General features: G+C 34.8%; 1 protein-coding gene and 1 long non-coding RNA gene across 11 annotated transcripts in view; one reads left to right on the forward strand and one right to left on the reverse strand.

The window, feature by feature from the left end:
- Positions 1-21,791, reverse strand: part of RFC1 (replication factor C subunit 1) — a 97,031-nt gene that overhangs the window by 42,902 nt on the left and 32,338 nt on the right. For 7 of the 9 annotated variants that reach the window (XR_011969551.1, XR_011969552.1, XM_072620507.1 and 4 more), the window contains 3 exons: positions 6,165-6,400; positions 5,064-5,141; positions 2,454-2,531 (listed from right to left, as the gene is read on the reverse strand). Coding sequence is in view for 7 of the 9 variants with exons in the window: in XM_072620507.1 (XP_072476608.1) it covers positions 2,454-2,531; positions 5,064-5,141; positions 6,165-6,400 (392 nt within the window). In the remaining 2 variants the exon portion in view is untranslated. Of the gene's footprint in view, positions 1-2,453; positions 2,532-5,063; positions 5,142-6,164; positions 6,401-17,415; positions 17,537-20,126; positions 20,794-21,791 lie in introns of those variants that run through there. The other 2 variants (XM_072620510.1, XM_072620511.1) reach the window with 2 other exon arrangements.
- LOC140511440 (uncharacterized) lies at positions 420-9,403 on the forward strand. 2 transcript variants are annotated; one of them, XR_011969554.1, is made up of 2 exons: positions 420-608; positions 1,425-9,403. It is a non-coding gene; the product is annotated as an uncharacterized lncRNA (long non-coding RNA). The 2 variants fall into 2 exon arrangements; XR_011969553.1 differs by having other exon boundaries at positions 4,370-9,403.

The following is a 21,791-nucleotide window of genomic DNA, read 5'->3' on the forward strand; positions in this document are numbered from 1 at the left end:
ACTGGAATAATCTGATTTGGTTGGGTTTCTTAATAATCTTTCTACAAATTTGTTTTCCCCTCCACAGCTTCTTACTGTTTTTTGAGGCAATACTACTCAATCTACCATTCTTTTCCCTAACAATTTACACAAATCAATTTATATTCTAAACTGGTATTGCTTTTGGCTGACATCTCTCAGGTGGGAAAGAAGATCAAGTGTTCACTGGCCATCACAATTCATAGGTTCTTTAGATTTTATAGGCTCATTGTAGCAACATATTTTAAATGGTTAAACTTTCTTCTTTTGTAAATGGTGGTAGTTTGTCAGTACAGACAGTTCTCATTCTAAGCAAACAATTTTTACGAAATGCAAATTTACACAAGGTTCAAGGACACGAAGGGGCCAGGGAAAGAGAAGTGAGGGCAGGAAAAGGAACATATGGTCACATGGGGTCTGATCAGACTTGAAAGGAAGAACACATTGGAGGGGGAAGAGATGCATGGAGGCTGGACATAGTCACAGACTGGAGAGGACAGAAGATACACAGAGGCCAGGGAAAGACACATGGTACTGAACACTGACAGGACAGAAGACAGACACAAGAAGACCAGACATGTAGCAGAGAGGTAAGGTCTCCTCTCTTTGAACTGGAGGTCTCTAGCCCAGCCTCCAATATGGCAGAGGCAGTGACAGTTGCTTTCACTTGAAGGGTTTTTTTTCCAATGCTTTTTTTTTTCAGGGGTTTGGGGGGGAAGCCATAGATCACCAAGCTGAGGTTCAAGAGTAGAGAGAAAGAGAGCACAGTACTGAACAGTAAAGTTAACAAGTGTTGTTTTTTCTTTTAATGGCAATTTCTTTCAGAATTTTTTATATAACACCAAATCTGCATAATGTGAATTTACATAAAGCAAGAACTATCTATATGTTCTTCTATAAATTTCTTGGAATTAGCAGTGTATTTAAATAGTTTAAGTTGGAATTACTTCAACTGGAACTTTCCCATTTTTATTCTTTCTTCTAATCTGGTATTGATTTTGAACTTTGTGCTAACAAACTCAGAGTCTGTATTTTTACAGTCTACCAATTCAGAAATTACTCTCAACCAGTCATTTTCTATCAATACAGTCAATTACACTTCTTAAAAAAATTTCATTTGAAAATGGGAAAAGGACCCACATGTACAAAAATATTTCATAGCAGCTCTTTGTGTGGTGGCAAAGAATCAGAAATTGAGGTGATGTCCGTCAGCTGGGGAATGGCTGAACATGTGGTATATGAATGGAATGGAATACTATTGTTCTATAAGAAATGATGAGCAGGCAGATTTCAGAAAAATTTGGAAAGACATATACGAACTGATGTTGAGTGAAACGAGCAGAATTAGGAGAACAGTATACGCAGTAACAGCTATATGACTGACTGACATATTTAACTCTTCTCAGCAATGCAAAGGTCTAAGACAACTCCAGAAGACTCATAACAGAAAATGCTATCCATATCCAGAGAAAGAACTTGGGAGTCTGAATAAAGGTGGAAGCATACTATTTGCTCTCCTTTAAAAAAAAAATCATTTGACATGGTTATTTCAAATGAGCAATGTTTATACCATTTGTGTTAATTATTATTTTTGGTTTTTGATTGGTGTGGTTTGGTTTTGGTTTAAATTTTCTAATAAAGGCAACATTCTGCACATATTTCTTTTCAGAGAGAGGTGCTGGGTCCTGAAATACAAGTCTCCTTAGCAAAATTCCAAATTAAGAGACAGCAGGTGCAGCATGTTGCTCAGGAAGAAATGCTTCACAAATGCACAGAAAGTACTGGTTGATCTGCATTATTAACGGGAGTGTCTTTACCTAGAGTTCCCTTTACCAGTGAAATCACAAATCCAATGCTTATCTATCCTTATTTGACCATCGTCATGCTCAATGACTCCCAACTCTCTCAGTGAAGAAAGTATTCTTGATAGTTAGGCTGGTTCTTGATTCTAAACTATTTTCCAAAAGCTAAGTCAATGTTTATACATCACCTAAAAGCTATGTGATCTTTAGTGTTTTTTGTCCCTTTATTCACCACTGTCCCATGGTCTCTACAGAAGGAGACCCTACAGGTCTAAAGGCCAGTTTTTATTTTCCTGTTTCACAAGTAACCATAACCAAATAATTCATTACCAAGAATCCAACCTACTGATAATGAGCCTCTTCACATCTAGAGAGGCTGGCTCTCAGAAAGTGGTCATTGTCTGTTGCCAAAACCTACTCAAAACTTTTCCAGAAAGACAAAACTGGCCAAAGCTCACACTCCACTGGCACAGCCTTTAAGAATCTAGTCACCTTTATGCCACAATGAGGTGATGGAACAAGACTTTTTCATTTCTATAAAATAAAACATTTTGAAGCCACAACTTATATTCATTTACTCTTCCAATTATTTTCTATTTGAAGTATAAGATGCAAACCCATAAGCTAAGTTACCTTTTTGTTCTTGGGTTCTTCATCCAACATTGCCAACGTTCTGGCAAACTCTTCATCCTCATGCAGCTGCCTCTCAAGCTACCAAAAGAACCAACAAAAATACTAATTGTATGTTTTTAATGAAAGTCTAAACACTACATAAATACTTGAGAAACTATTCCTTAAGAAAACTAGAAGACATTTTCTCCCCAAAAATGATAAAAATAAACACTTCTAACCAAATGTAGACATCAATCCTTAGGTCTGTTTTATTAACTAGGTCAGAATGCATATTCTTAATTTGCCATGATATATAAATTGAGTATATTAAAAATGGGAAATATTTCTGAAAGAATTATCTGATTAAATATTTCCTTAACATTCTAAAGTAAACATTTAATATTTTGTTTTTATTTTTACAAATCTTAAGCCCTAAAGTAAGATCTTCAAGGAATGTCAACCAGAAAAAAATGCACAAGAAATAGTATAAAGGAAATAAATCTGTGAGTCTAAAAAGTTAGTAATAAAAAATTTTCTTAATTTATACTGTAAGTAGATATAACTACAAATAACACATCAGACTGAATCCAAACTTCACAGAAAAAATCCCCTTAATAAAAGAATTTATTCTGTAAAAGAGAATCAGTCAAAAAGCTGCACTTGAGGACCTAGAAGGCCACATGCAGCCTTAAGGCTGCAGGCTCCCCACTCCTACAGCCTATCTCCTTCATTTTCAATCTCTTTATACATTGTATCTTTCCCTGATACCTTCAAACATGCCCAGTTTTCCCCATCCTTAAAAAAATTTTCACTTGATATAACCGTAGGCTCAAGTTACCCTGAGAGATAGATAAATGGACAGTCATCTATCCTCCCTCTCACAGCTAAATTCCTAAAAAAAAAAAAAGTTCTCTACATCCACTGGCTCAATTTTGACATCTCCCACTCAGCTTTTGCAATCCATTTTCTAACTCCACCACTCACTAAAAGGTAATTTCTTTGGTGAAACTGACTGGTCCTTATCCTTCCTGAATTTTCATTTCACATTGGCAATCACTCCCTCCTTCTGAATACTCAATATCTTCTCATGGTTTTCATGACACTGGTTATCTCTTCCTACCCACTGGTTCTAAACTTCTCATTATCATTTGCAAATTTACTATATATATTATACTCTCTATGCATGGAAAACCAATTTTCGTTGGAAGTCATTCATTTGGCTTTCTTATACTAAACGAAAATCTGCCTTAACTTAGTACTCCAAACTTCCCCCTAAGGAGCTTAAAAAAAAAAAGTTAATCCCTGTTAGCCATGACAACCCTTTATATTCTTGGAGATGGCTATCAAGTTTGTCCCTAAATGGTCTTCACTAAGTTAAAACGTTCCTGGTTCCTTTGACTGAAAGTTCTCCACCACCATGGTTACCACTTCTGGAATTGCTCCAGCTTTTTAATGTCCTTCTTAAAACACTATGCTAAGTAAATATAATACTAGTTACAATCTAACTGAAGTGTCATGGTCTAACAAGACTACTGCCACTTTTATCTGGACAACAGACTTCAGACAACACAAACTCTAGAAAGTCGGACCTCAGTAGCAAATATTCCAAATTATATCTGAAAAGATCACTACTCTGCTACTAGAACTTGAAAATGAATGACTAATCAGCACTCTGAATAGAATCATTTAACCATTTTTGAATCCATCTATTCCTAACATCTGTGTACATGTTGCTACTACTGTTGCCTTAAGGAAAGAAACTGTTAATTATTTTTTTAACACTAACCTTCAGTAGAGAGCCTTCCATATAGTGCATTTGTCCTTCGTTGCCGAAGAAGACCACGCCCTCAGAGAATTAATGACATGACTTGCACTTGACTTTGTTTTGAGTGAGGGAGGACTGTGCAGGTCACCAGTCTCACTTCTTTCTCCTCCAGAGCCATCTGAATCCAGTAACCAGATATTCATCAGGATGACTGGAGATGACCCAGGATGAGGCAATTGGGGTGAAGTGACTTGCCCAAGGTCACACAGCTAGTGAGTGTCAAGTGTCTGAGGTGAGATTTGAACTCAGATCCTCCTGACTCCTGCACTGGTGCTGTATCCACTGCACCATCTAGCTGCCCACTTCTGTTTGTCTTAATCCATTGGAGGAAGAAATGGCAAACCATTCCAATATCTTTGCCAAGAAAACATCATGTACAATATGGTCCAGGAGGCTCATAAAGAACCTCTGACACAACTAGCATACAGTAAGCATTTAGTAAATATTTGTTGAATGAACACTTATCTAACCTAAGATCACACCAGCTTTTTTTTTAACTGCTCTATCATCTGCTGATTTCTTTCACGCCTGCAGTTCACTAAAATGTCCAAGTCTTTTTCACATATGCATCTAGCCAGTCTCCTCTTCTGATCTTACTCTAATTAACTGGTAAAAATGTTTACTGTATCAGGGCCAAAGACAAAGACCACACATGAGAGTCATCCCTGCCAAGGAGACATCGGTTCATTAATCACAACTGTGGAGCATTGTTATTAAACCAGCTCTGACTTCACTTTATCTAAATATCTACTATCTATCATACAACTACATCAAGATATAGCAATAATTTAATAAAATAGCAATACCTCTGAGTTCTCTTCAATTTGCAGTTGCTCAGCAATAGTTTCATCAGCTAATCTGGAATCATTTGTATTTTGTGAAGGCTATATTTTAAAGAGAATCAAACATTAATATTAATCCAGTCCTCAGGCTGTCTCATCAGACATGTTCCATAAAATAATCATTCTATAATATGACAGCTGAAATAACATGGCAATTATTGATGAGATCTTATGTAAAACAGTAGACCTGAAAGTTATGATCATTATTACATGGTTACTGCATGTCCCTACTGCTTTTTCATTCTTATGCCTCTGCCAGGACTAGACTTTGGGATATCAGACAAATCACACTTCATGGGGTGATTTGTAAGAAAGCACTTTGCAACCTTAAAGCACTACGTAAATGTGAGCTACACTAAGATACCTAACAGAAAGGTATCCTACAGGTAAGTCACTCAAATCTGTTTCAAATCTGGAGATTCCGACAAAATGACTGGTCTAACATTTTACATCACATACCACTATGGACAACTTGATGTCACTACAGTGATTATATCCTGGTGTTTCAGACATGGGAAAATGTAGATGGCCACAGCCCCAAATGGAAAAAGAATTGTGTAAGCACGAGTGGTACTCCACAAGCTTGCATGACTTAACCATTAAAAGGCATATATTTATGATCCTTAGCCAGCAAACTTACTTTTCAATTTTGTGTGGCTTAGGCTAATAAGAATGCAAGTTTGCATTATCTAAGTACACACTGAATGATGGTAAGAAGCAGCCCAGCAGCACTGAAAAGAAAGCCAGGCAGAAACTGAACATTTACCACAGATTATTCTCAAAATGGAAAACCAAGAATTGACCCTATTTCTAAAGAGATCAGTTGGAAAAAATATTGCTAGTAAATTTTATCTTAATTTTTTTCCTCATAATTTTTTATTTGTACCTAAGAATTTATGGCATACTAATTTATCTTAATCTTTTTTAATCTATTGTCAAAGAAACAATCACCATATAACAAAAAATTAATTTGTCCACTTAACAATATCCCAATTTCTCTTGTTAATAACAACCATTAGGTAAATATCTTGAAAATTCCTGACCTAGACAACAGCAAATACTCACCTCTCTTCTTTTGCTTGCAACTAGCTTCTTTTCTGATCTTTGAACACTTCCAGTTCCAAAGTAATCAAGCACTGATGTAGGTGTAAGTTTTATTGGTGACAAAGGCTTATTCTTAATCTGAGTTTTTTTTCCAATATTTTTCTTCCCATTTGATGCTCCAATATGACTACTTGAAGATATTCCATTTTCTTTTGGTTTAAGGGATATCTTCTTACAAGTAAATTCATCCTCTTCATCTTAAATGGAAGATATTCAATTATTTTTGAATATTCAATATTCAATTATTATTCTAAATAAATTTTTGTTATATAAAATATAGCCTCTAGAAGGTGTATAAAGAAGTTCTCAAAAAATTCACAAGTTTTTTATGTCAGTTCACTTTTCTTAAGTCTACCAAAAAATTTAGCCTTCTTCTCACACTTACCAACACTAATTTTATCCACTTGTAGCAATGTTATGCTTCCTTAATGCCAGGCTAAATTTTATAAATAACATTTTTAAAATGCAACATTTAGATTCATGGTTGCATATTTAATCATCCTTTTTAGTATAAAGAGAAGTGCTCATGTTTGTTGATGATTTTCTACTTCATAATAAACAAATATTTTAAAACAAAGAAAAAGAAAAACGTGTACTGTTTCGATCTTTCTTCTTGGAAAATTATAGCAAACAATACTAAAGTGAGGACATGACCATTTAAAAGGAAAGTATAATCACTAAAAGGTTTCAAATCACTGCTAAAAATACTGAACAGGACACAATTCTGCTGCTATGCCACTATGAACCTACTTTCAAGTTGCATAAAGCAATAAGCTCTCTATATGTGTATAGTTGTTCAACATTCTTTATAATTATTTACTCTCTTTAATTAACTCCTCTTCTTATTTCTCTCCAACGTTCACTAGTGCCTGGGACAGTTTGTCTCTAGCTGATTAGCAAAACTGATTAACCCACAATGTAAATGAGACCACACTCAGAGGTTCAAATCCTCCTGAGGACCAGTTGACTTGCTTTTATAATTTTAGGAACTCCCATCATAGCCTTTCACTAACTCTCAAGTCATCAAATCTTAACATTCTTGCAGTCATAATCATGATCAAAGCCCACTCTCTGGAAGAACAAGAGGATTCAGTGCCATCCTAGCATAATACTGAAGTCAAGCCTCAACATCATGAAAGGATGGTTCTACTATCTCCTGAGAAAGTTGACAGTAAAAGGATAATGAAAGGGGAGAATAATTTTCCTGAAAACCAGAATGTCTACTTCAACTCTGCTTCAACTAGAGAATTAGAATCTAGTTGGTGGGCTGCAAATCAGGAAGGAAATAGTCAACTGCTGGGAGATGGTTATACCTGAAATGCTGAAAGCCTAGAGAACAAGTAGGTCTGCTGTTGTAAAGACCAAAAAACAGTAGCATCCCTCCTCAGTATCTTTAACAGGAGGAGCAAGAGCCACATGATCCTTAAGTAAAAAGATATCAAAATAAAGAAAAATTGGCAAATGCAACTCTATACTGTGTCAAATCCTGGTCTGATTTTTCATAAATATAGCAACTGAATAGCAAATGAGGCTCAGTAATAGTGATGAATTAAATTATATATTGCTCTGCTGATCAAACAAATTATCCACGCTCAACTTTGAAAATATCAGCAGAACTCTAATGATAACCACACAAACTAGACTTACTATTCATTACGACTGTAAGAATAGCAATTATATTTAATTAATTCAAGAAGCATTTATTATATACTATGTTCAAAGTACTCTGATAAGCGCTAAAAATACAAAGACAAAATGAAAAACGGACATTGCCTTATTTGGCTCCACTAAATAAAATTGGTGAAATAGGACCTCTAATGTTACACCTTAGAAATTAACTTACTTACACTATTTCACATCATTTAAATTAGTACATTAAAATTCTGAAACTGCCTGTTTCTATCACATTAACAGGAAAACAGATTTAGGACTCTCCTATAACTGTAAACAATCAATCAACTAGCATTCGTTAAGTGTTCGCTATGTGCCAGGAACTGTGCTTAGCACAATGGTTACAATGATAGGCAAAAAATAGGCTCTACCCTCAAAGGGCTTACATTCTAAGAGAGGAGATAGCCTGCAAAAAAATATGTAAAAGATACATACAGAATAGAAGGTAGGCAACTTTAAAGGCAAAGAAGGCTCTAAACAGCACCAGGAAGGCCTCTTGGAGAAGGTAGGATACAAGCAGTCCTAAAGGAAAACAGTAAAGCTAAAAGGCAAAGATCAAAAGGGAGATCATTTCAAGAGTTAGAGAAGGAACACAAAGTTCAAAGGAACACAGAGAGAAGATAAGAGTGTCCTATGTGAGGAATAACAAGTCAGCCAGTGTAGTAGGATTATAGAGTTCATGGAGGAGAGTAAAGTTTAAGACTGGTAAAAAAAAAAAAAAAGGAGTCAGATTATGAAGAGCCTTAAATGTTCACAAGAGGAATTCATACTTGATCCTGGTGGTAATAGGGAGCCTCTGGAGTTTATTGAACAGAGGGATAACATAGTAAGATCTATACTTTAGAAAAGCCAATTTGGTAAGCTGTGTGAAGAAGAATGTGGAAGGGATTTGAGGCAGAACGGACAATTAGAAGGCAACTGTAATAATACAGGCAAGAAGTAAAAAAGACCTACATTATGGAGGCAGCTATGTGGGTAGAGGAAAAAAAATACATATACAAAAAGTGTTGTAAAGGGAGAAATGGAAAATTTTGAAAACAAATTTGATATGTGGTGAATATGAGTAAGAAATCAATCAATAAACTAAAACTGAAGAAACAAGTAAATCAAAGGAAAAGTCAACAAGAATAAAAAATGATTGTAGATCTAAAGATCTTCCTAAAGGAAAGAATAACTGTTACAACTGCAGAGATTCAAAGGGAAAAGATGGATTTTCCAAAGAATTACACTAATAACCAAAAGAAATAAAGCAAAAGATTAAAAAATGAAATGAGTTCCGAAGGAAAGAACTATAAGAATAGCTGAAAAGAGAAAGTGATAAACCTTACTCAAGTAACAGACTAACTGAAAATAGATTTGACCAAAAAGAAATAAGTGACTCCACAAGACATCAATAAATATTAGAACAAAATCAAAAGAATGAAGGAATAGAAGAAAATGATGGACATTTTCAACAACTGACCTGAAAAGCATGCAAAGAAAAGCTAATTGATGAATCACTGAACTCTCCAAAAACAATGAAGGAAAAATACCTGAACATTAAATTTCAAGAAAGCATAAATAAACACTATAGTGATCCAGAGGGAAAAGTAAAGACTGAAAGAATCACCAGTCACTTTCTAAAATTTATAACAGGACCAACCAATAAAATAGAGTAGAAGGAAACAGAACAGCCAAACTCTTCCCCACAACCATTGAACAATGATCTAGAAAATGCATTAGACTAAGTCTTGACTGGGAAATTCATGGAAAAAAAATCATAGTGAGTCACTTTTACAACCTGATTTGGCAATGGGAGAAAAAAGGTCTACAGACACTAGGGATAGGATTTAGCCTAGAGCAGGATACATAGTCAGGAGCCTTCCTGTGACTGAAAAAGGGCCTGCTGAACTAGAAGAATAATTTATACTTTAAAACCAATATTGTGAAAAAACAAAAAATTCTGAAAGACTTAAGCACTCTGACACAATGATCAGCCATTATTTCAGAGGATTTATGATGACGAATGCTACCAACCATGTGAAAGAGAGGTAACAGACTAGTAAGAAATAAATTATTGGTTACTATCTATGTTATGTTACATTTCTTTTTCTTGACTATAATTATATGCTACCAGGGAGCATTGTTTTTCTTCTTCCCACCCTATCACCCCCAGGGGAAGGGAGAAAAGTAATTAGGTCCTGATTAGTGCAAATAATAAATCCCATTAAATAGTTACATTACTTAAATTTGCTTGATTTCACACTCTTCATAGTTATAATTGTTATGTAAAATACAATACTTGGTTCCAGATCAACAGAAACATATAATGAAATTTTTAAAAACATGGTTTCTAATCTATGTATTAACATAAATATAACAACAAAAGATAAGGAAAACATATTTCTGATTCAAGGCTTTTACAAAATAATGGAGCAGTTAAAAACAGCAAAATTTTTTAAATTACTGAAAGTCATACCCAAAATTAAGCCTACACTGATGATCTAACAAATATGCTGTTATTGAAGTTTACTTTATCAGCATGCACTGAACTGTCTTCTCTTTCTTTAAATCTTCATACTCCATATCTTAGAGCATTTGACTGACATTAAAATCAGCATCCATAACCTTTTGCTTCACAATTTTTGTACTCAAAAGGTATGCTGAAATTCTTTGAAAGTGAACTCTTCTAGTTGCATATTATCTGTTTGTTTATCAGCATCGTTGTTGGCTTCTTCAAACACTCATAGTTGATCTAAATAAAGAAGACCATCAGTCAATTCTTGAATGCAAAAACGAGGAGTTCCTGGAGATCGTCATTTTCCAGTTCATCAAAATCAAACTTTCTTTCAATACTTGTTATTTTTTCTGTAACAGTCTGTTATTGAAAGGGAAAACCTTAAAAAACTATTATAATGCTTAATAACTGGAGGAAAAAATTATCTTAAGGAAATGTACAAATCATGAATTAAAGCTAAGATTTATATTTAAAAGAAAAATAGAACCATTCTCCAAATGACAGATGGCCAAAGGATATGAACAGACAGTTCTCAAAGGAAGATATTCAAGCTAGTATATGGAAAAAAGCTATCATATAAAAAAAAAAATGTTCCAGATCATTAAAAGAGAAATTCAAATTAATGCAACTATGAGGTTTCACCTCATATAAATCAAATTGGCATGATTAACAAAAAAAAAAGGAAAATAACAAATGTTAGAGAGGATGTAAGAAAAAAAGGTACATTAATAAACTAATGGAAAAGTTGTAAACTGGTATAGCCATTCTGGAAAGCAATTTAGAATTATAACTCAAAAGTCACTAAATTGTGTTATCTTTTGACTATAATACCACTATTTGGCCAATACCCCAAACGGATCAAAGAAAGAAAAAGGGGTTCATATGTACTAAAGCATGTATAGCAGCTATTTTTTATGTTTGGTGGCAAAGAACTCTAAATGAAAGAGGTGCCCATAAACTGGGAAATGGCTGAACAAATTTTGGTATATAAAAGTTATAGATATTATTGTGCTATAAGAAACAGCAAAAGAGATAGGTTCAATAAAACCTCAGAAGACTGAATGAATTGATTCAATGTGAAGTTAGAATTAATTTATACAATAAGAACATTGTAAAGACAAACACTACTTTTAAAGATTCTTTTAGAGCTCTGATCAATGCAATGACCAATCATATTTCGAGTGGATCTATCATGTAACAGAGGAAATGTACTCAAGATGTAGAGACATATATTTCTTTTTTTTTTTCTGTTTTTAATGAGAAAGAGTTTGGAAGGCGGAAGGGTGGAAAAAGGTAGAGGAAATCAATAATAATGATGTCCAAAAAAAAAAAGAGAGAGAGAGAAAGAAGGAAACAGAAGGGAACAAAAGGTACTTTTGAAAGTAACATGGGATCTATCACATATATTTTTGTAAAGTGCCATGAAATGGAGCGTCATTTCACATGCAATTCTCTGTCTCCACTCTGCAGGACATATACAAATATTCTACTTTATTTGGTGTGTAAGTTCAGGACAGAAAATAAAATTTCCAAAAAGTGAGCAGAGGATAGTGCAGAGTTGAGCTGGTTCATCGAAGAGTTCAGATCAGGAAAGGGCTGGGCTGTGGTCAGAGTTGTGGCAAGAAAAATACCAGAGGAAAAAGAACAAGGTCACAGTGAAGACAGAGAAAAAGTTTAGGATCCAGAGGATTAAGGACCATCTCCAGATGAGGCTGGAGAGGAATGGAGAAGTAGGTCATAGGAACCAAAAAAATTAAGAAACAGAGAAGTTTGGGTAATTGAGGAAACATAAAGGGTATACTGAAATCACCTAGTATGAGGGGTTGGATGGGGATGAAGGAAAAACTGAACCAAGCACTCAACTCAACAAATAAGCAAAGAGGGCGTCCTGGAGACACTCAGTCAAGACAACAGCCATGGACATAGAGCTAATAGGGGAATGTTTTGTCTAAATCTGTAAAAGGTTGATTTTTTTTTCTCCCTTGTTCAACGGACGAGAAAGAGGAAGCTGGACAAAATGGGAGAATATTCAGAACTTAAAATAAAATTGTATTTTTTTTAAAGTCAGTCAGCAGGATCTGGACTGGATGACAAATCTGAAGAGCATAAATCTCAAAAGAGGCAAAGTTACAGAGTAACTGATGGCAGTGCTGGAAGATAGAAAGCAACAAGTATTCCAACTCTTCCACTGTGAATAATGAGTCAGGAAATGTAGTCAATACCATAAAAGGGACCCAGGGGAACAATGCTGTCATAAGGAAGCCTATGAGTTTCCAAAAATAGAAGCAGCAAGAAAGGAAAAGGTTGAGGATGAAAGGAAGTCTGTCAATGTTGGTAAAGGTACAATGGAAGGGACAGGAAAATCCGGGATGAGGTTTTGGGAGAGGGGCTTAGGATGTACAGGAAGGAGGAACACAGTTTGTTCAGTAGTTGCTAAGGTTCATTAACCACTGGGATAAGAAGAGTACAAGGGAGTAGAAGGATGCTAACCACTGAGAAATGAGTTCAGGCAAGGTATTAGTGGATGCAAAAAGATCCACTGAGGAAAACAGGTAATTAGATGGCTCAGGGGTGGGGAACCTGGGACCTCCAGGCCACATGGCCCTCTATGTCCCTTTGAAACCAAACTTCACAGAACAAATTCCTTTAATAAAAGGATTAGTTCCATAAAACTTGGACTCAGTCAAAAGGCCACAACCAAGGATCTGGAAGGCCACAGGTAACCCACCCCAGAGATGGTTCAAAGTAGTACTGTATTCTATGAGGCCTGCCTCAGAGCAGGCAGAAGCAAGCAGTGGTATGGTTAAGGAAGTCTGGGAGGCCAATTAAGAGGCAGTGGTGAGGGACAGGGTTCAGTTATTGCACACGGTGGCTATTACTGTGTACAGTGTTCTCCTGGTTCTGCTCATTTCACTCAGCACCAGTTCATATACATCTTTTCAGGTTTTTCTGAAGTCTGCCTGTTCCTCACTTCTTATGGTACAATAGTATTTCATTACATTGATACACCACAACTTGTTCAGTCATTTCCCAATTACCCTCTATTATCAGTTCTTGACCATCACAAAAAGAGCTGCTATAAATATTTTTGTACATGTGGGTCCTTCACCCATTTTTATGATCTCTTTGGGACACAGCCCTAGAAGTGATGGGTCAAAGGGCATGCACATTTTTATAGCATAGTTCCAAAGTGATCTCCAGAATGGTTAGATCAGTTCACAACTCCATCAACACTGAATTAGTGTTCCAATTTTCCCACATCTTCTTCAAAATTTGTGATTTTCCTGTTTTGTCATGTTAGTAAATCTGATAGGTGTGATGCGGTACCTCAGGGTTGTTTTGATTTGCATTTCTCTAATCAATAATGACTTAGAGAATTTTTTCATATGATTGTAGACAGCTCTAATTTCTTCCGATGAAAACTGCCTGTTCTTATCCTTTTGACTATTTATCAACTGAGGAACAACTTGTGTTCTTATAAATTTGACTCAGTTCTCATGAGCTACATACAGAATCTCAGTTTATTAGTCAAAACATTTAATAAAAGGATATCTTACTCTTTGTTAAAGACAAAATAAACTTATCATTAGCTCTCTTAGAACTATTTGATTATTTTTACCTATTATTTAAAAAAAGACAAATCAGTAGGGTTTTTTCATTGTCTAATTTTGGTATTCTTTTCTATTTTAACATAAAATACAATAAATAAATAACCCTGAACAAAACGAGTTCAACAACAAATGACTCTTAAGTTAAGAGTTTCTTAAAGTGAATATAATACATACATGTAGTATTTTATAGAACCTTAGAAAATTCTAATAATATCCTGTAAATATCCCTTTATAAATTATCAAAACATTAGACAGGCACTCTCCTAAGCTCCTACTGTACCTTCTGAATTGGTTTCTTAGAGCTTCATTAGCACAAAATCTTACAAAGGCTTGGAAACAAATCAGGGATAAAAGCAAGTTACATATTGCTTTTATGATAAAGTGTGGAAGAACAGCATAAGAAATAAGAATCATTGCATTACTCTAGCTCCCTGCAGATTATATACAGACACATTATATATAAACACTTCATGTATACTGCCACAAATGTCCTAAACACAAATGTCCTAAAGGACATAAAGAGATGGAGTATTCTGAGTATTTGTTTGTTCTTTGTTTCAAATAAGGCTAAATTGTCAGAAGCCAAAGGCAAACTCTGTTCTGTCCTAAGATATTTCTAACAAAATAATATAAATAAGTCTTCCCAGATTTCTAAAACCTAGTTGAAAACCAGGGACAACTGAAAGGACCAAATTTCCCCCCAGGTATCTGTCTCCTTATAAAAATCATTTATTTTTATTTATATGTAACACCACCTTAAATGTGGTAGCAACAAACAAAAAGTAGACTGGAATCATCCAACACAGCAGAGTAATTGCTTCAAAAGGAAAATTGCTTTGTCATTCTGAATTATGAGTAGTCACAGAAGGATAACAAATAAAAGTCAAGGAAAATAATGTGCAGGTCTATATAAAAATCTATTTACAAAACCAAAGAGAGAAAATCTAATTCTGGGGTGAATACAGCTGAGTTCTGCCTTCCCAAATGGATCTCTGAGCACATTAATATTCCTCTGATTTCCTTTCCTGCAGTCTGTGACATGAAGAAACCAAATTGTTAATTGATAATCTACAAATATCAGGTAACAAGGACAAAAGTAATTTTTCTGAACAAGACAAAAATTCAACAGAAAATCTGATTGTTAAAGCTTTTCTTTCATAAGTTACCCTTCCTCTTCTTCATCTATATGCCTCAACCTAGCTCTTATTTTGCCTTTGAGGTTAAGCAGTGATGGGAACCAAGTCTTATACATACCTGCTGACTGCTAGACCGTATAGAAGAGGGTATGAGTAAGAAGAGAAAGCAAGCAAGTTCAACTCCATTATGCATATAGCCATCTCAGGTTCAATATGTACAAAGCTGAAAATTCACTCTTCTTCAGCTCATTCCTTTTCCAAACTCTCTAGCTATTTCTATCACGAGTATCTATCCCCTTTCATACAGTCACTCCTATTTACATCCAAGAAATTATCCTCAACTCCTCTCTCTCACTAACGTGTGTCATTAATCACTCTGACACTATGGTAACAGAGTTTCACCGATTCTGTTCACTTCCTCCTGCCCTCCGTTCATGCGACCCCCTTCGCAGGTTTCCCTGAAATTGTCTCCGTCATTTCTTCTACGGTATTTCAATACAGTCACAAACCACACTTTGCCCAGCCATTCCCCAGATGACAGGCACTCTCTTTGTTTCCAAGTTACTCCTACAAGTTGATCTGTGGGATATAGACTAGTAATACCATTACTGGGGCCAAAGGAACGCACACTCACTCACACACATTCATGTCTCGTCAATTCTACTTCTTTAACATTTTTCACGCTTCCCCTTCTCTCTAATCAAATAGCCATCATCTTAGTTCAGACTCTCCCCAGACTATTACAAAAGCCTGCCATAAACATCCCAGATTCAAGTCTGTCTTCTTTCTGTTCAATCAGTATTACATACAGCTGCCAGGTTAATGCTGTTAAAGTACAGTTGACCATTTCATTTTCCTCTCCTCAAGAAGTTTTAGTGGCTCCCTACTGCCTCTAGGATTAAAATACACTCATCTAACATTCAAAGCCCTTCACAATCTGGCTCCAGCCTGATCGTTCTCTGTCCTTCCTGACTGATTTACACATTACTTTCCCCAAGGGGAGTCTAGTCCCTTACCCACCCAAAGAAGACAGGTAAAGTATGACACACTGGATGGGAAGTCCAGGCCTTAAACCTGAGTCTAAGTACTGCCTCTGACATCTTCTAGCTGTGTGAACTTGAGGTAAGTCACTTAACCTCTGAGTATCCTAGGCAACTCTAAAATTAAATTGCCAATTTGCTTTAGAGAAGGGGAATGGAATTTCCACAAGGTACAATGTTATAAATTGATGAAATCATCAGTCCTATTTCCTATCCATCTCTCTCTCTCTCTTTCGGTCTTGCTCCTCTCTCCCTGCCTCCCCCCACATACACACATATACACATGCTTACATGCGCATGTGTTAAGAGATTTGTCATTGGGCAGTAGTCCATACTAAAGAATTAAGGAACATTCCTGTTATGCCTGAACAAAGTCAATTTGGGTATTACATTTGGGTATTACATTACATTACAAGCTTTATCTGGAGGAGAAAAAAGAGAAAAGAAAATGACCACATAGGCACCACCCTTTTCCAATTCCGTAGGATTAATTCTCCCTAAAGGGAACCACAGAGAGATGGTCAAGCGTTCCAATGCCAGGGTATGTACAGCTGGCCACTGCTGTATTATTGGAAATTTCTTCCTATTTTAAACCACAGGCAGGAGACAAAAAAGAATTTAAAGTGGCCTGGAGGGTCAACAGAGTAATCTAATCATTCTCACACAAAAGGGTACATAAAATATGTTGGTCTCAACAATAAAAGTATTGTTTCAATGATATCTATATTTTCAAACATTAACTCCATTTTTCTGATGTCTTATAATGTTTCTTATATTATTTCTCCCTCTAGTAACAAAATTTCTGACAATAGGAAGGCACCTTCTTCCCTAAAAGACATATTACCAAAAAAAATAATTATTCCATAGGATATTGAACCACAAAAATCTTTTCTAGTTCTCCACAAATCAGAAAGACAAAGCTTAATATAACCCTATTCTCTGAAGAATAACTACTTCTTTAAATAATTTTGCTTCGTATAACACCTACATAAATAAGAACATATAAAAAAATTTTCTGATAAAGAGAAAAGGATACTTGCTGGATGGTTACTGTTTGAAGATACGTAAAATGATTCTAGATATATTACACTGTAATGGCTGAATTTATTTGTAAAAAATAACATAAAAGCTGAACATTTATAAAATTAAAGTCATTTTTCCTCCAACAATATCCACAAATTATGTTTATCTGTGCCAGATGAACATTGTATATAGGTACCTAAGGGTTATTCCATTACAAAAAGGTAATAATCCTACCCATTGGAGTATTTAGGAGATGTTTCCTTCTATTTCTTTGACACTTTCCTCCCTCTCATTTCTTGGTAGGAGAATTATGACATCAAAAGAAAAACCAACCAATCACTAGTCTTTGTAATACAAACTTCATAATGGTTTTTATGTTATTTTTATCATTAAATCATATGGTTGGGAAATTAACAATAGATCATTTCAAGAAAAATAAAAATATTAAATATTAGTAGAAAAATCAAATTAGCTCATGTTCAGGCTTCATTAATAATATTAAGAAGTGGCTTTTTATTTTCATAAAGTTTTATAATCACTTAAGAATCAAAGGAAAAATGCTGATGAAAGATGCTGGTGACTGATAAAAGTTGAGGATGGTCTCAGAAATGAATCGGCATCATTACCAGCCCACTTGGGGAACACTGCCTGCTATGCTCTCCTCTTTTCTGGGGTTTGTCACCCCCAAAAAAACAAACAAAAGTGTATATGGCTACAGAAAATAGCCCACAATTTAAAAAAAGCTGCAAATTGATATGCCCTACATGGAGATCAAATAGCCGTTTTTAGGTCAATCAGCTGGTGAGACATCAATTACATGGCCTATCCTTCACCGCTTACCATAACAAATTTAGCTGGTGTTGAGATTTTTGGGTCTACTCTATTCTTAACTAGGGCTCTAATCATTTTTTGTAGTACAAGAACAAGAGAGAAGGACAGATGCATTTTAGGAGGAAGAATGAGATGCTTCTTAATGAGAAAAAAATAGATTCAGGAGAGGGGGCTAGACTAGCAGTGAATTTTTAGTACAAAAAAAAACAAACCTTTACTTAAGGTATCTCTTTTTTCACCTTCTGATAATTGAGAAATTCACTGAAATGTGGACAAATACTACCCATGCACTCTAGTGTAGTCCAATAACTAGAGAATTCCTACAGACTTACAGGCTACAAATTTCACGTAAAGATCTCAGTTGGTGAATTAAAAAATGTAATTTAATAAATAGGTTAATAACCTCAAAGCAACAATTTGTTCTAAAAAACTGAAAAAAAACTCAAGAAATACTACCCTACAAAAAGTCACATAAATATTGTTATAGAAAAGCAAAACAGCTTTGAAAGTAACATGTTGCATTTATTACAAGTTTCTTTTTAAAAAGCAAGCTGAACATACTTGTCACAGTTGCACATAAAATCTTTTATGTTCTAGTCTGCCAAAAGAAATGTTTTTTATTTTAAATTTGGAATTAGAAAAATAAAATTAAAATGCACATACATTATTTTACAGTACAATTTTCCTTTAAAAGAACTTCTGAAGCGAAATAAAAGCATCTCCTGATTACCAAGAATCAAGCAAAAGTTGATTACTGAATTATTCAATGTAGATTTTATGTATAAGACATGGTCACATTCTGTGGGTGACACAATGAAGCATACGACAATAGTCCTTGCCTTCAAGGTGCCTGTATAAAAGATTATTTTCTCTCACTTCTAGGAAGTTTTTTTTGCTCCACCTTCTTACAAAGAACCAAGGATATATAATTTATACAGAACAGTATTACCTCTTTAAATTAAGGGCTCTATATAGCAGGAAGTAGGGCTTTGTACCCTCACTATCTCTTGCTACATTTCCCCCACATGTTACTCAAGTTACAGGAGCCTTCAAAACAAAATGATGGTATTTTTTTGAGTTATATCTACTTCCTTCATTAAAAAAGTGCTGATTTTAGGAACTCGAGAAAAATATAAACTTCAAGCCCATTAACTTGCATACACAATTATGTACTCAATTAAATTCTCAATGAGGAAAGAAAAAAACATACCAGTTGGGCTAAAACCACAAGCCCTGACGAAATAGTATAACAACAGGTCATCTTCACCAAACAAAACTCAAGGTCTCTTCCCACTTCACTGAACAGCAAAAAGTAAATACATTTACCCAGTACAACAAGTATTTGGATTTCTACCAACCTACTGGAACATTTTACCAGTCAATGGTTAGCAATAAAGATATTTATAAGCAGCCCTTTCCTGTTCTTGTAACTTGGGAAATTAATGCCATTAAAGCACTTGAAAATCCATTAATAAAATAGAAGTATGGTTTAATCACATTGAGAATGATGAAAAATACTTGTTACCAAGTTAAAAAGTAATCCTAATGGGCAAAATCTATAAGGTATATCACGTACAGAAGCATAAATAACACATGGTCACCATTTCCGAAATCTAGTTTCCTTTGAGTGAGCCCGGTAGCAACGGTGAGGAACACACCGATGGCCAGCCCGAGTGCTCCACTGCTATCCACATAATACCAGGAGATCTGGAGGAAGGTCTCCAGCATGTGGAACAAACACACCACTTGTGGACGAGATGCAAAAAGATGTGAACGGCCATAGATGCATTGGGATCTTATCACTGGAAGGAACACTCATTTAACATATATCCAATAGAACCATAAGTTGCTCAAATATAGCTTCTTTGTATAAGTTCAAGTTAAGGTTACATAAATAACAGACAAATGCAAGAACCTAAGCAAAAGCTAAATGATATTCAGTGAGTTTTAACATGAAGAGTCAGAAGAAATAAAAAAGCAGAAACAAGAAGTTCTTAAAAACAGCCTGATGATTTTATCTCTGACTAAAAATATCAAATTACCATAAAAACCTGATTTTTTCACTTCTATCAAAATTACAGTGAATTTCAAACAGAGAATTCCATTTTTATTACCTATTACATCTTTCAAATCTAGAGGTCTTCTGGTCTCCAAACACATCAACACGGTCCAAACGAATAGAGAGAAGCCTAAAATTCACATCTACATTATACAATTTTTAAGTAATGCCTCATCATACTTCACTATTGCTAACCAAAAAAAAAGTCAATGTTTACCTTCCTATGTGCATTTGTGGAATAAAATAGACATTCTAGTTTAATATTCACTGCAAAAAACAAAAACAAATGAAAAAACTGAACATCCCAGAAATAGATACTAATTCTAGACCACAATTTGTTTAAACCTGTGATCCATGTTAAAGAAAATTCTGTGACCATAGTCTAAATTTGTCTGGTTTCTCTGTGTACAAAATCAAAAGAAAATGTTAACTCTGAACTGTAGTTAAGGGCCAGAGTTATCTACTCACTAGTAACCCTGACTGACGTTTCTAAGGTGTCACTGGAAACCTCAATCACACCACTTTTAGGTATACCTATCACTTCACTGTGTTGACCTATTCCTCCCCCACTTACAAGAACAGTCACCAATCATACCACTTGTGTACCTAAATCTAGAACTGTATTACCTCACACCAATCCAATGTGACTGAGCAGAAACTGAAACAAAACAGCTAAAAATATTCTTCCAGTTAACAGTAAAATAAAAAATTTCATATAAAAAATCATTCTTAAAGTTCAACTCTACCATATCTTTTGCTATGCTAATTTTTAATTATTTCATTTAATTTTCAAATACTACCCTGAAAAAAAACACATCTGTCTTTCTAGTTCTGCTAAGTCATCTTCCTGGACCAATTCTGCTTATTTTATCTTCAAGTTAAAATAACAAACTTCACTATATAAGAAAACTAACACACATCTAAATATCACTAAATCTAAGGACAATGAAATCAACTTCTAGTTTTCCTGTAAATGTTAAGGAACATAGCTAAATTAAATCTACAGGCAATTCCAAAAAAATTTCAGACAATATTTTTAAATTCATCTTTAATCAACAGCTTGGCCTACATGTATACAGAATAAAAATCACAGAATCATGGGCAGGAAAGAACCTTAGAGATTTCCTAACCCCACCATTTCATTTTAGAAATTAGGGAATCAAGCTCCTGGGAAATTAAGCAATCAGCATAAAGTTACATAAATACTAACAAAGCCAGGAATGAAACCTAGGTCTTTTGACCTTCAAATTCCATATTCACTGAAATATTCTTAATAGCACTTTTTGTTGAAGCAAAGAAATAGAAACAAAGTAAACATCCATCAAATGGAACTGGCCAAACAAAATGTGGTACATGCATGAAATAAGTATCACAGAATCAAAAGAAATGATGACTATGAAGAATACAGAGGATAAGATTTGTAGAGGTAGGGAGTATGGGTATGGAACACTGCATACACTTTCAGTCTTTGCTGATGTACTGCTCCTTGGTTGGACTATTTCTTCTATGCTCTTTCATTTTCATGTTGTTAAAAGGGGTGGTCTCCTTGTAAGAAAATGGGAGAGATATAATTGGAAATAAAGGCTATATAAAAAAATAGATTCTAATAAAAATCAAAAGTATTAAATGACTAATAATGAAATTTTGAATGTTACTAGAGATTGCCAAGAATTCAATTATGTTGGTGCAAAATTTAAATATTGGATATTATCATGCCATG

This window comes from Notamacropus eugenii, chromosome 6 (genome assembly GCF_028372415.1).
Source record: "Notamacropus eugenii isolate mMacEug1 chromosome 6, mMacEug1.pri_v2, whole genome shotgun sequence".
NCBI classification, from domain to species: Eukaryota; Metazoa; Chordata; class Mammalia; order Diprotodontia; family Macropodidae; genus Notamacropus; species Notamacropus eugenii.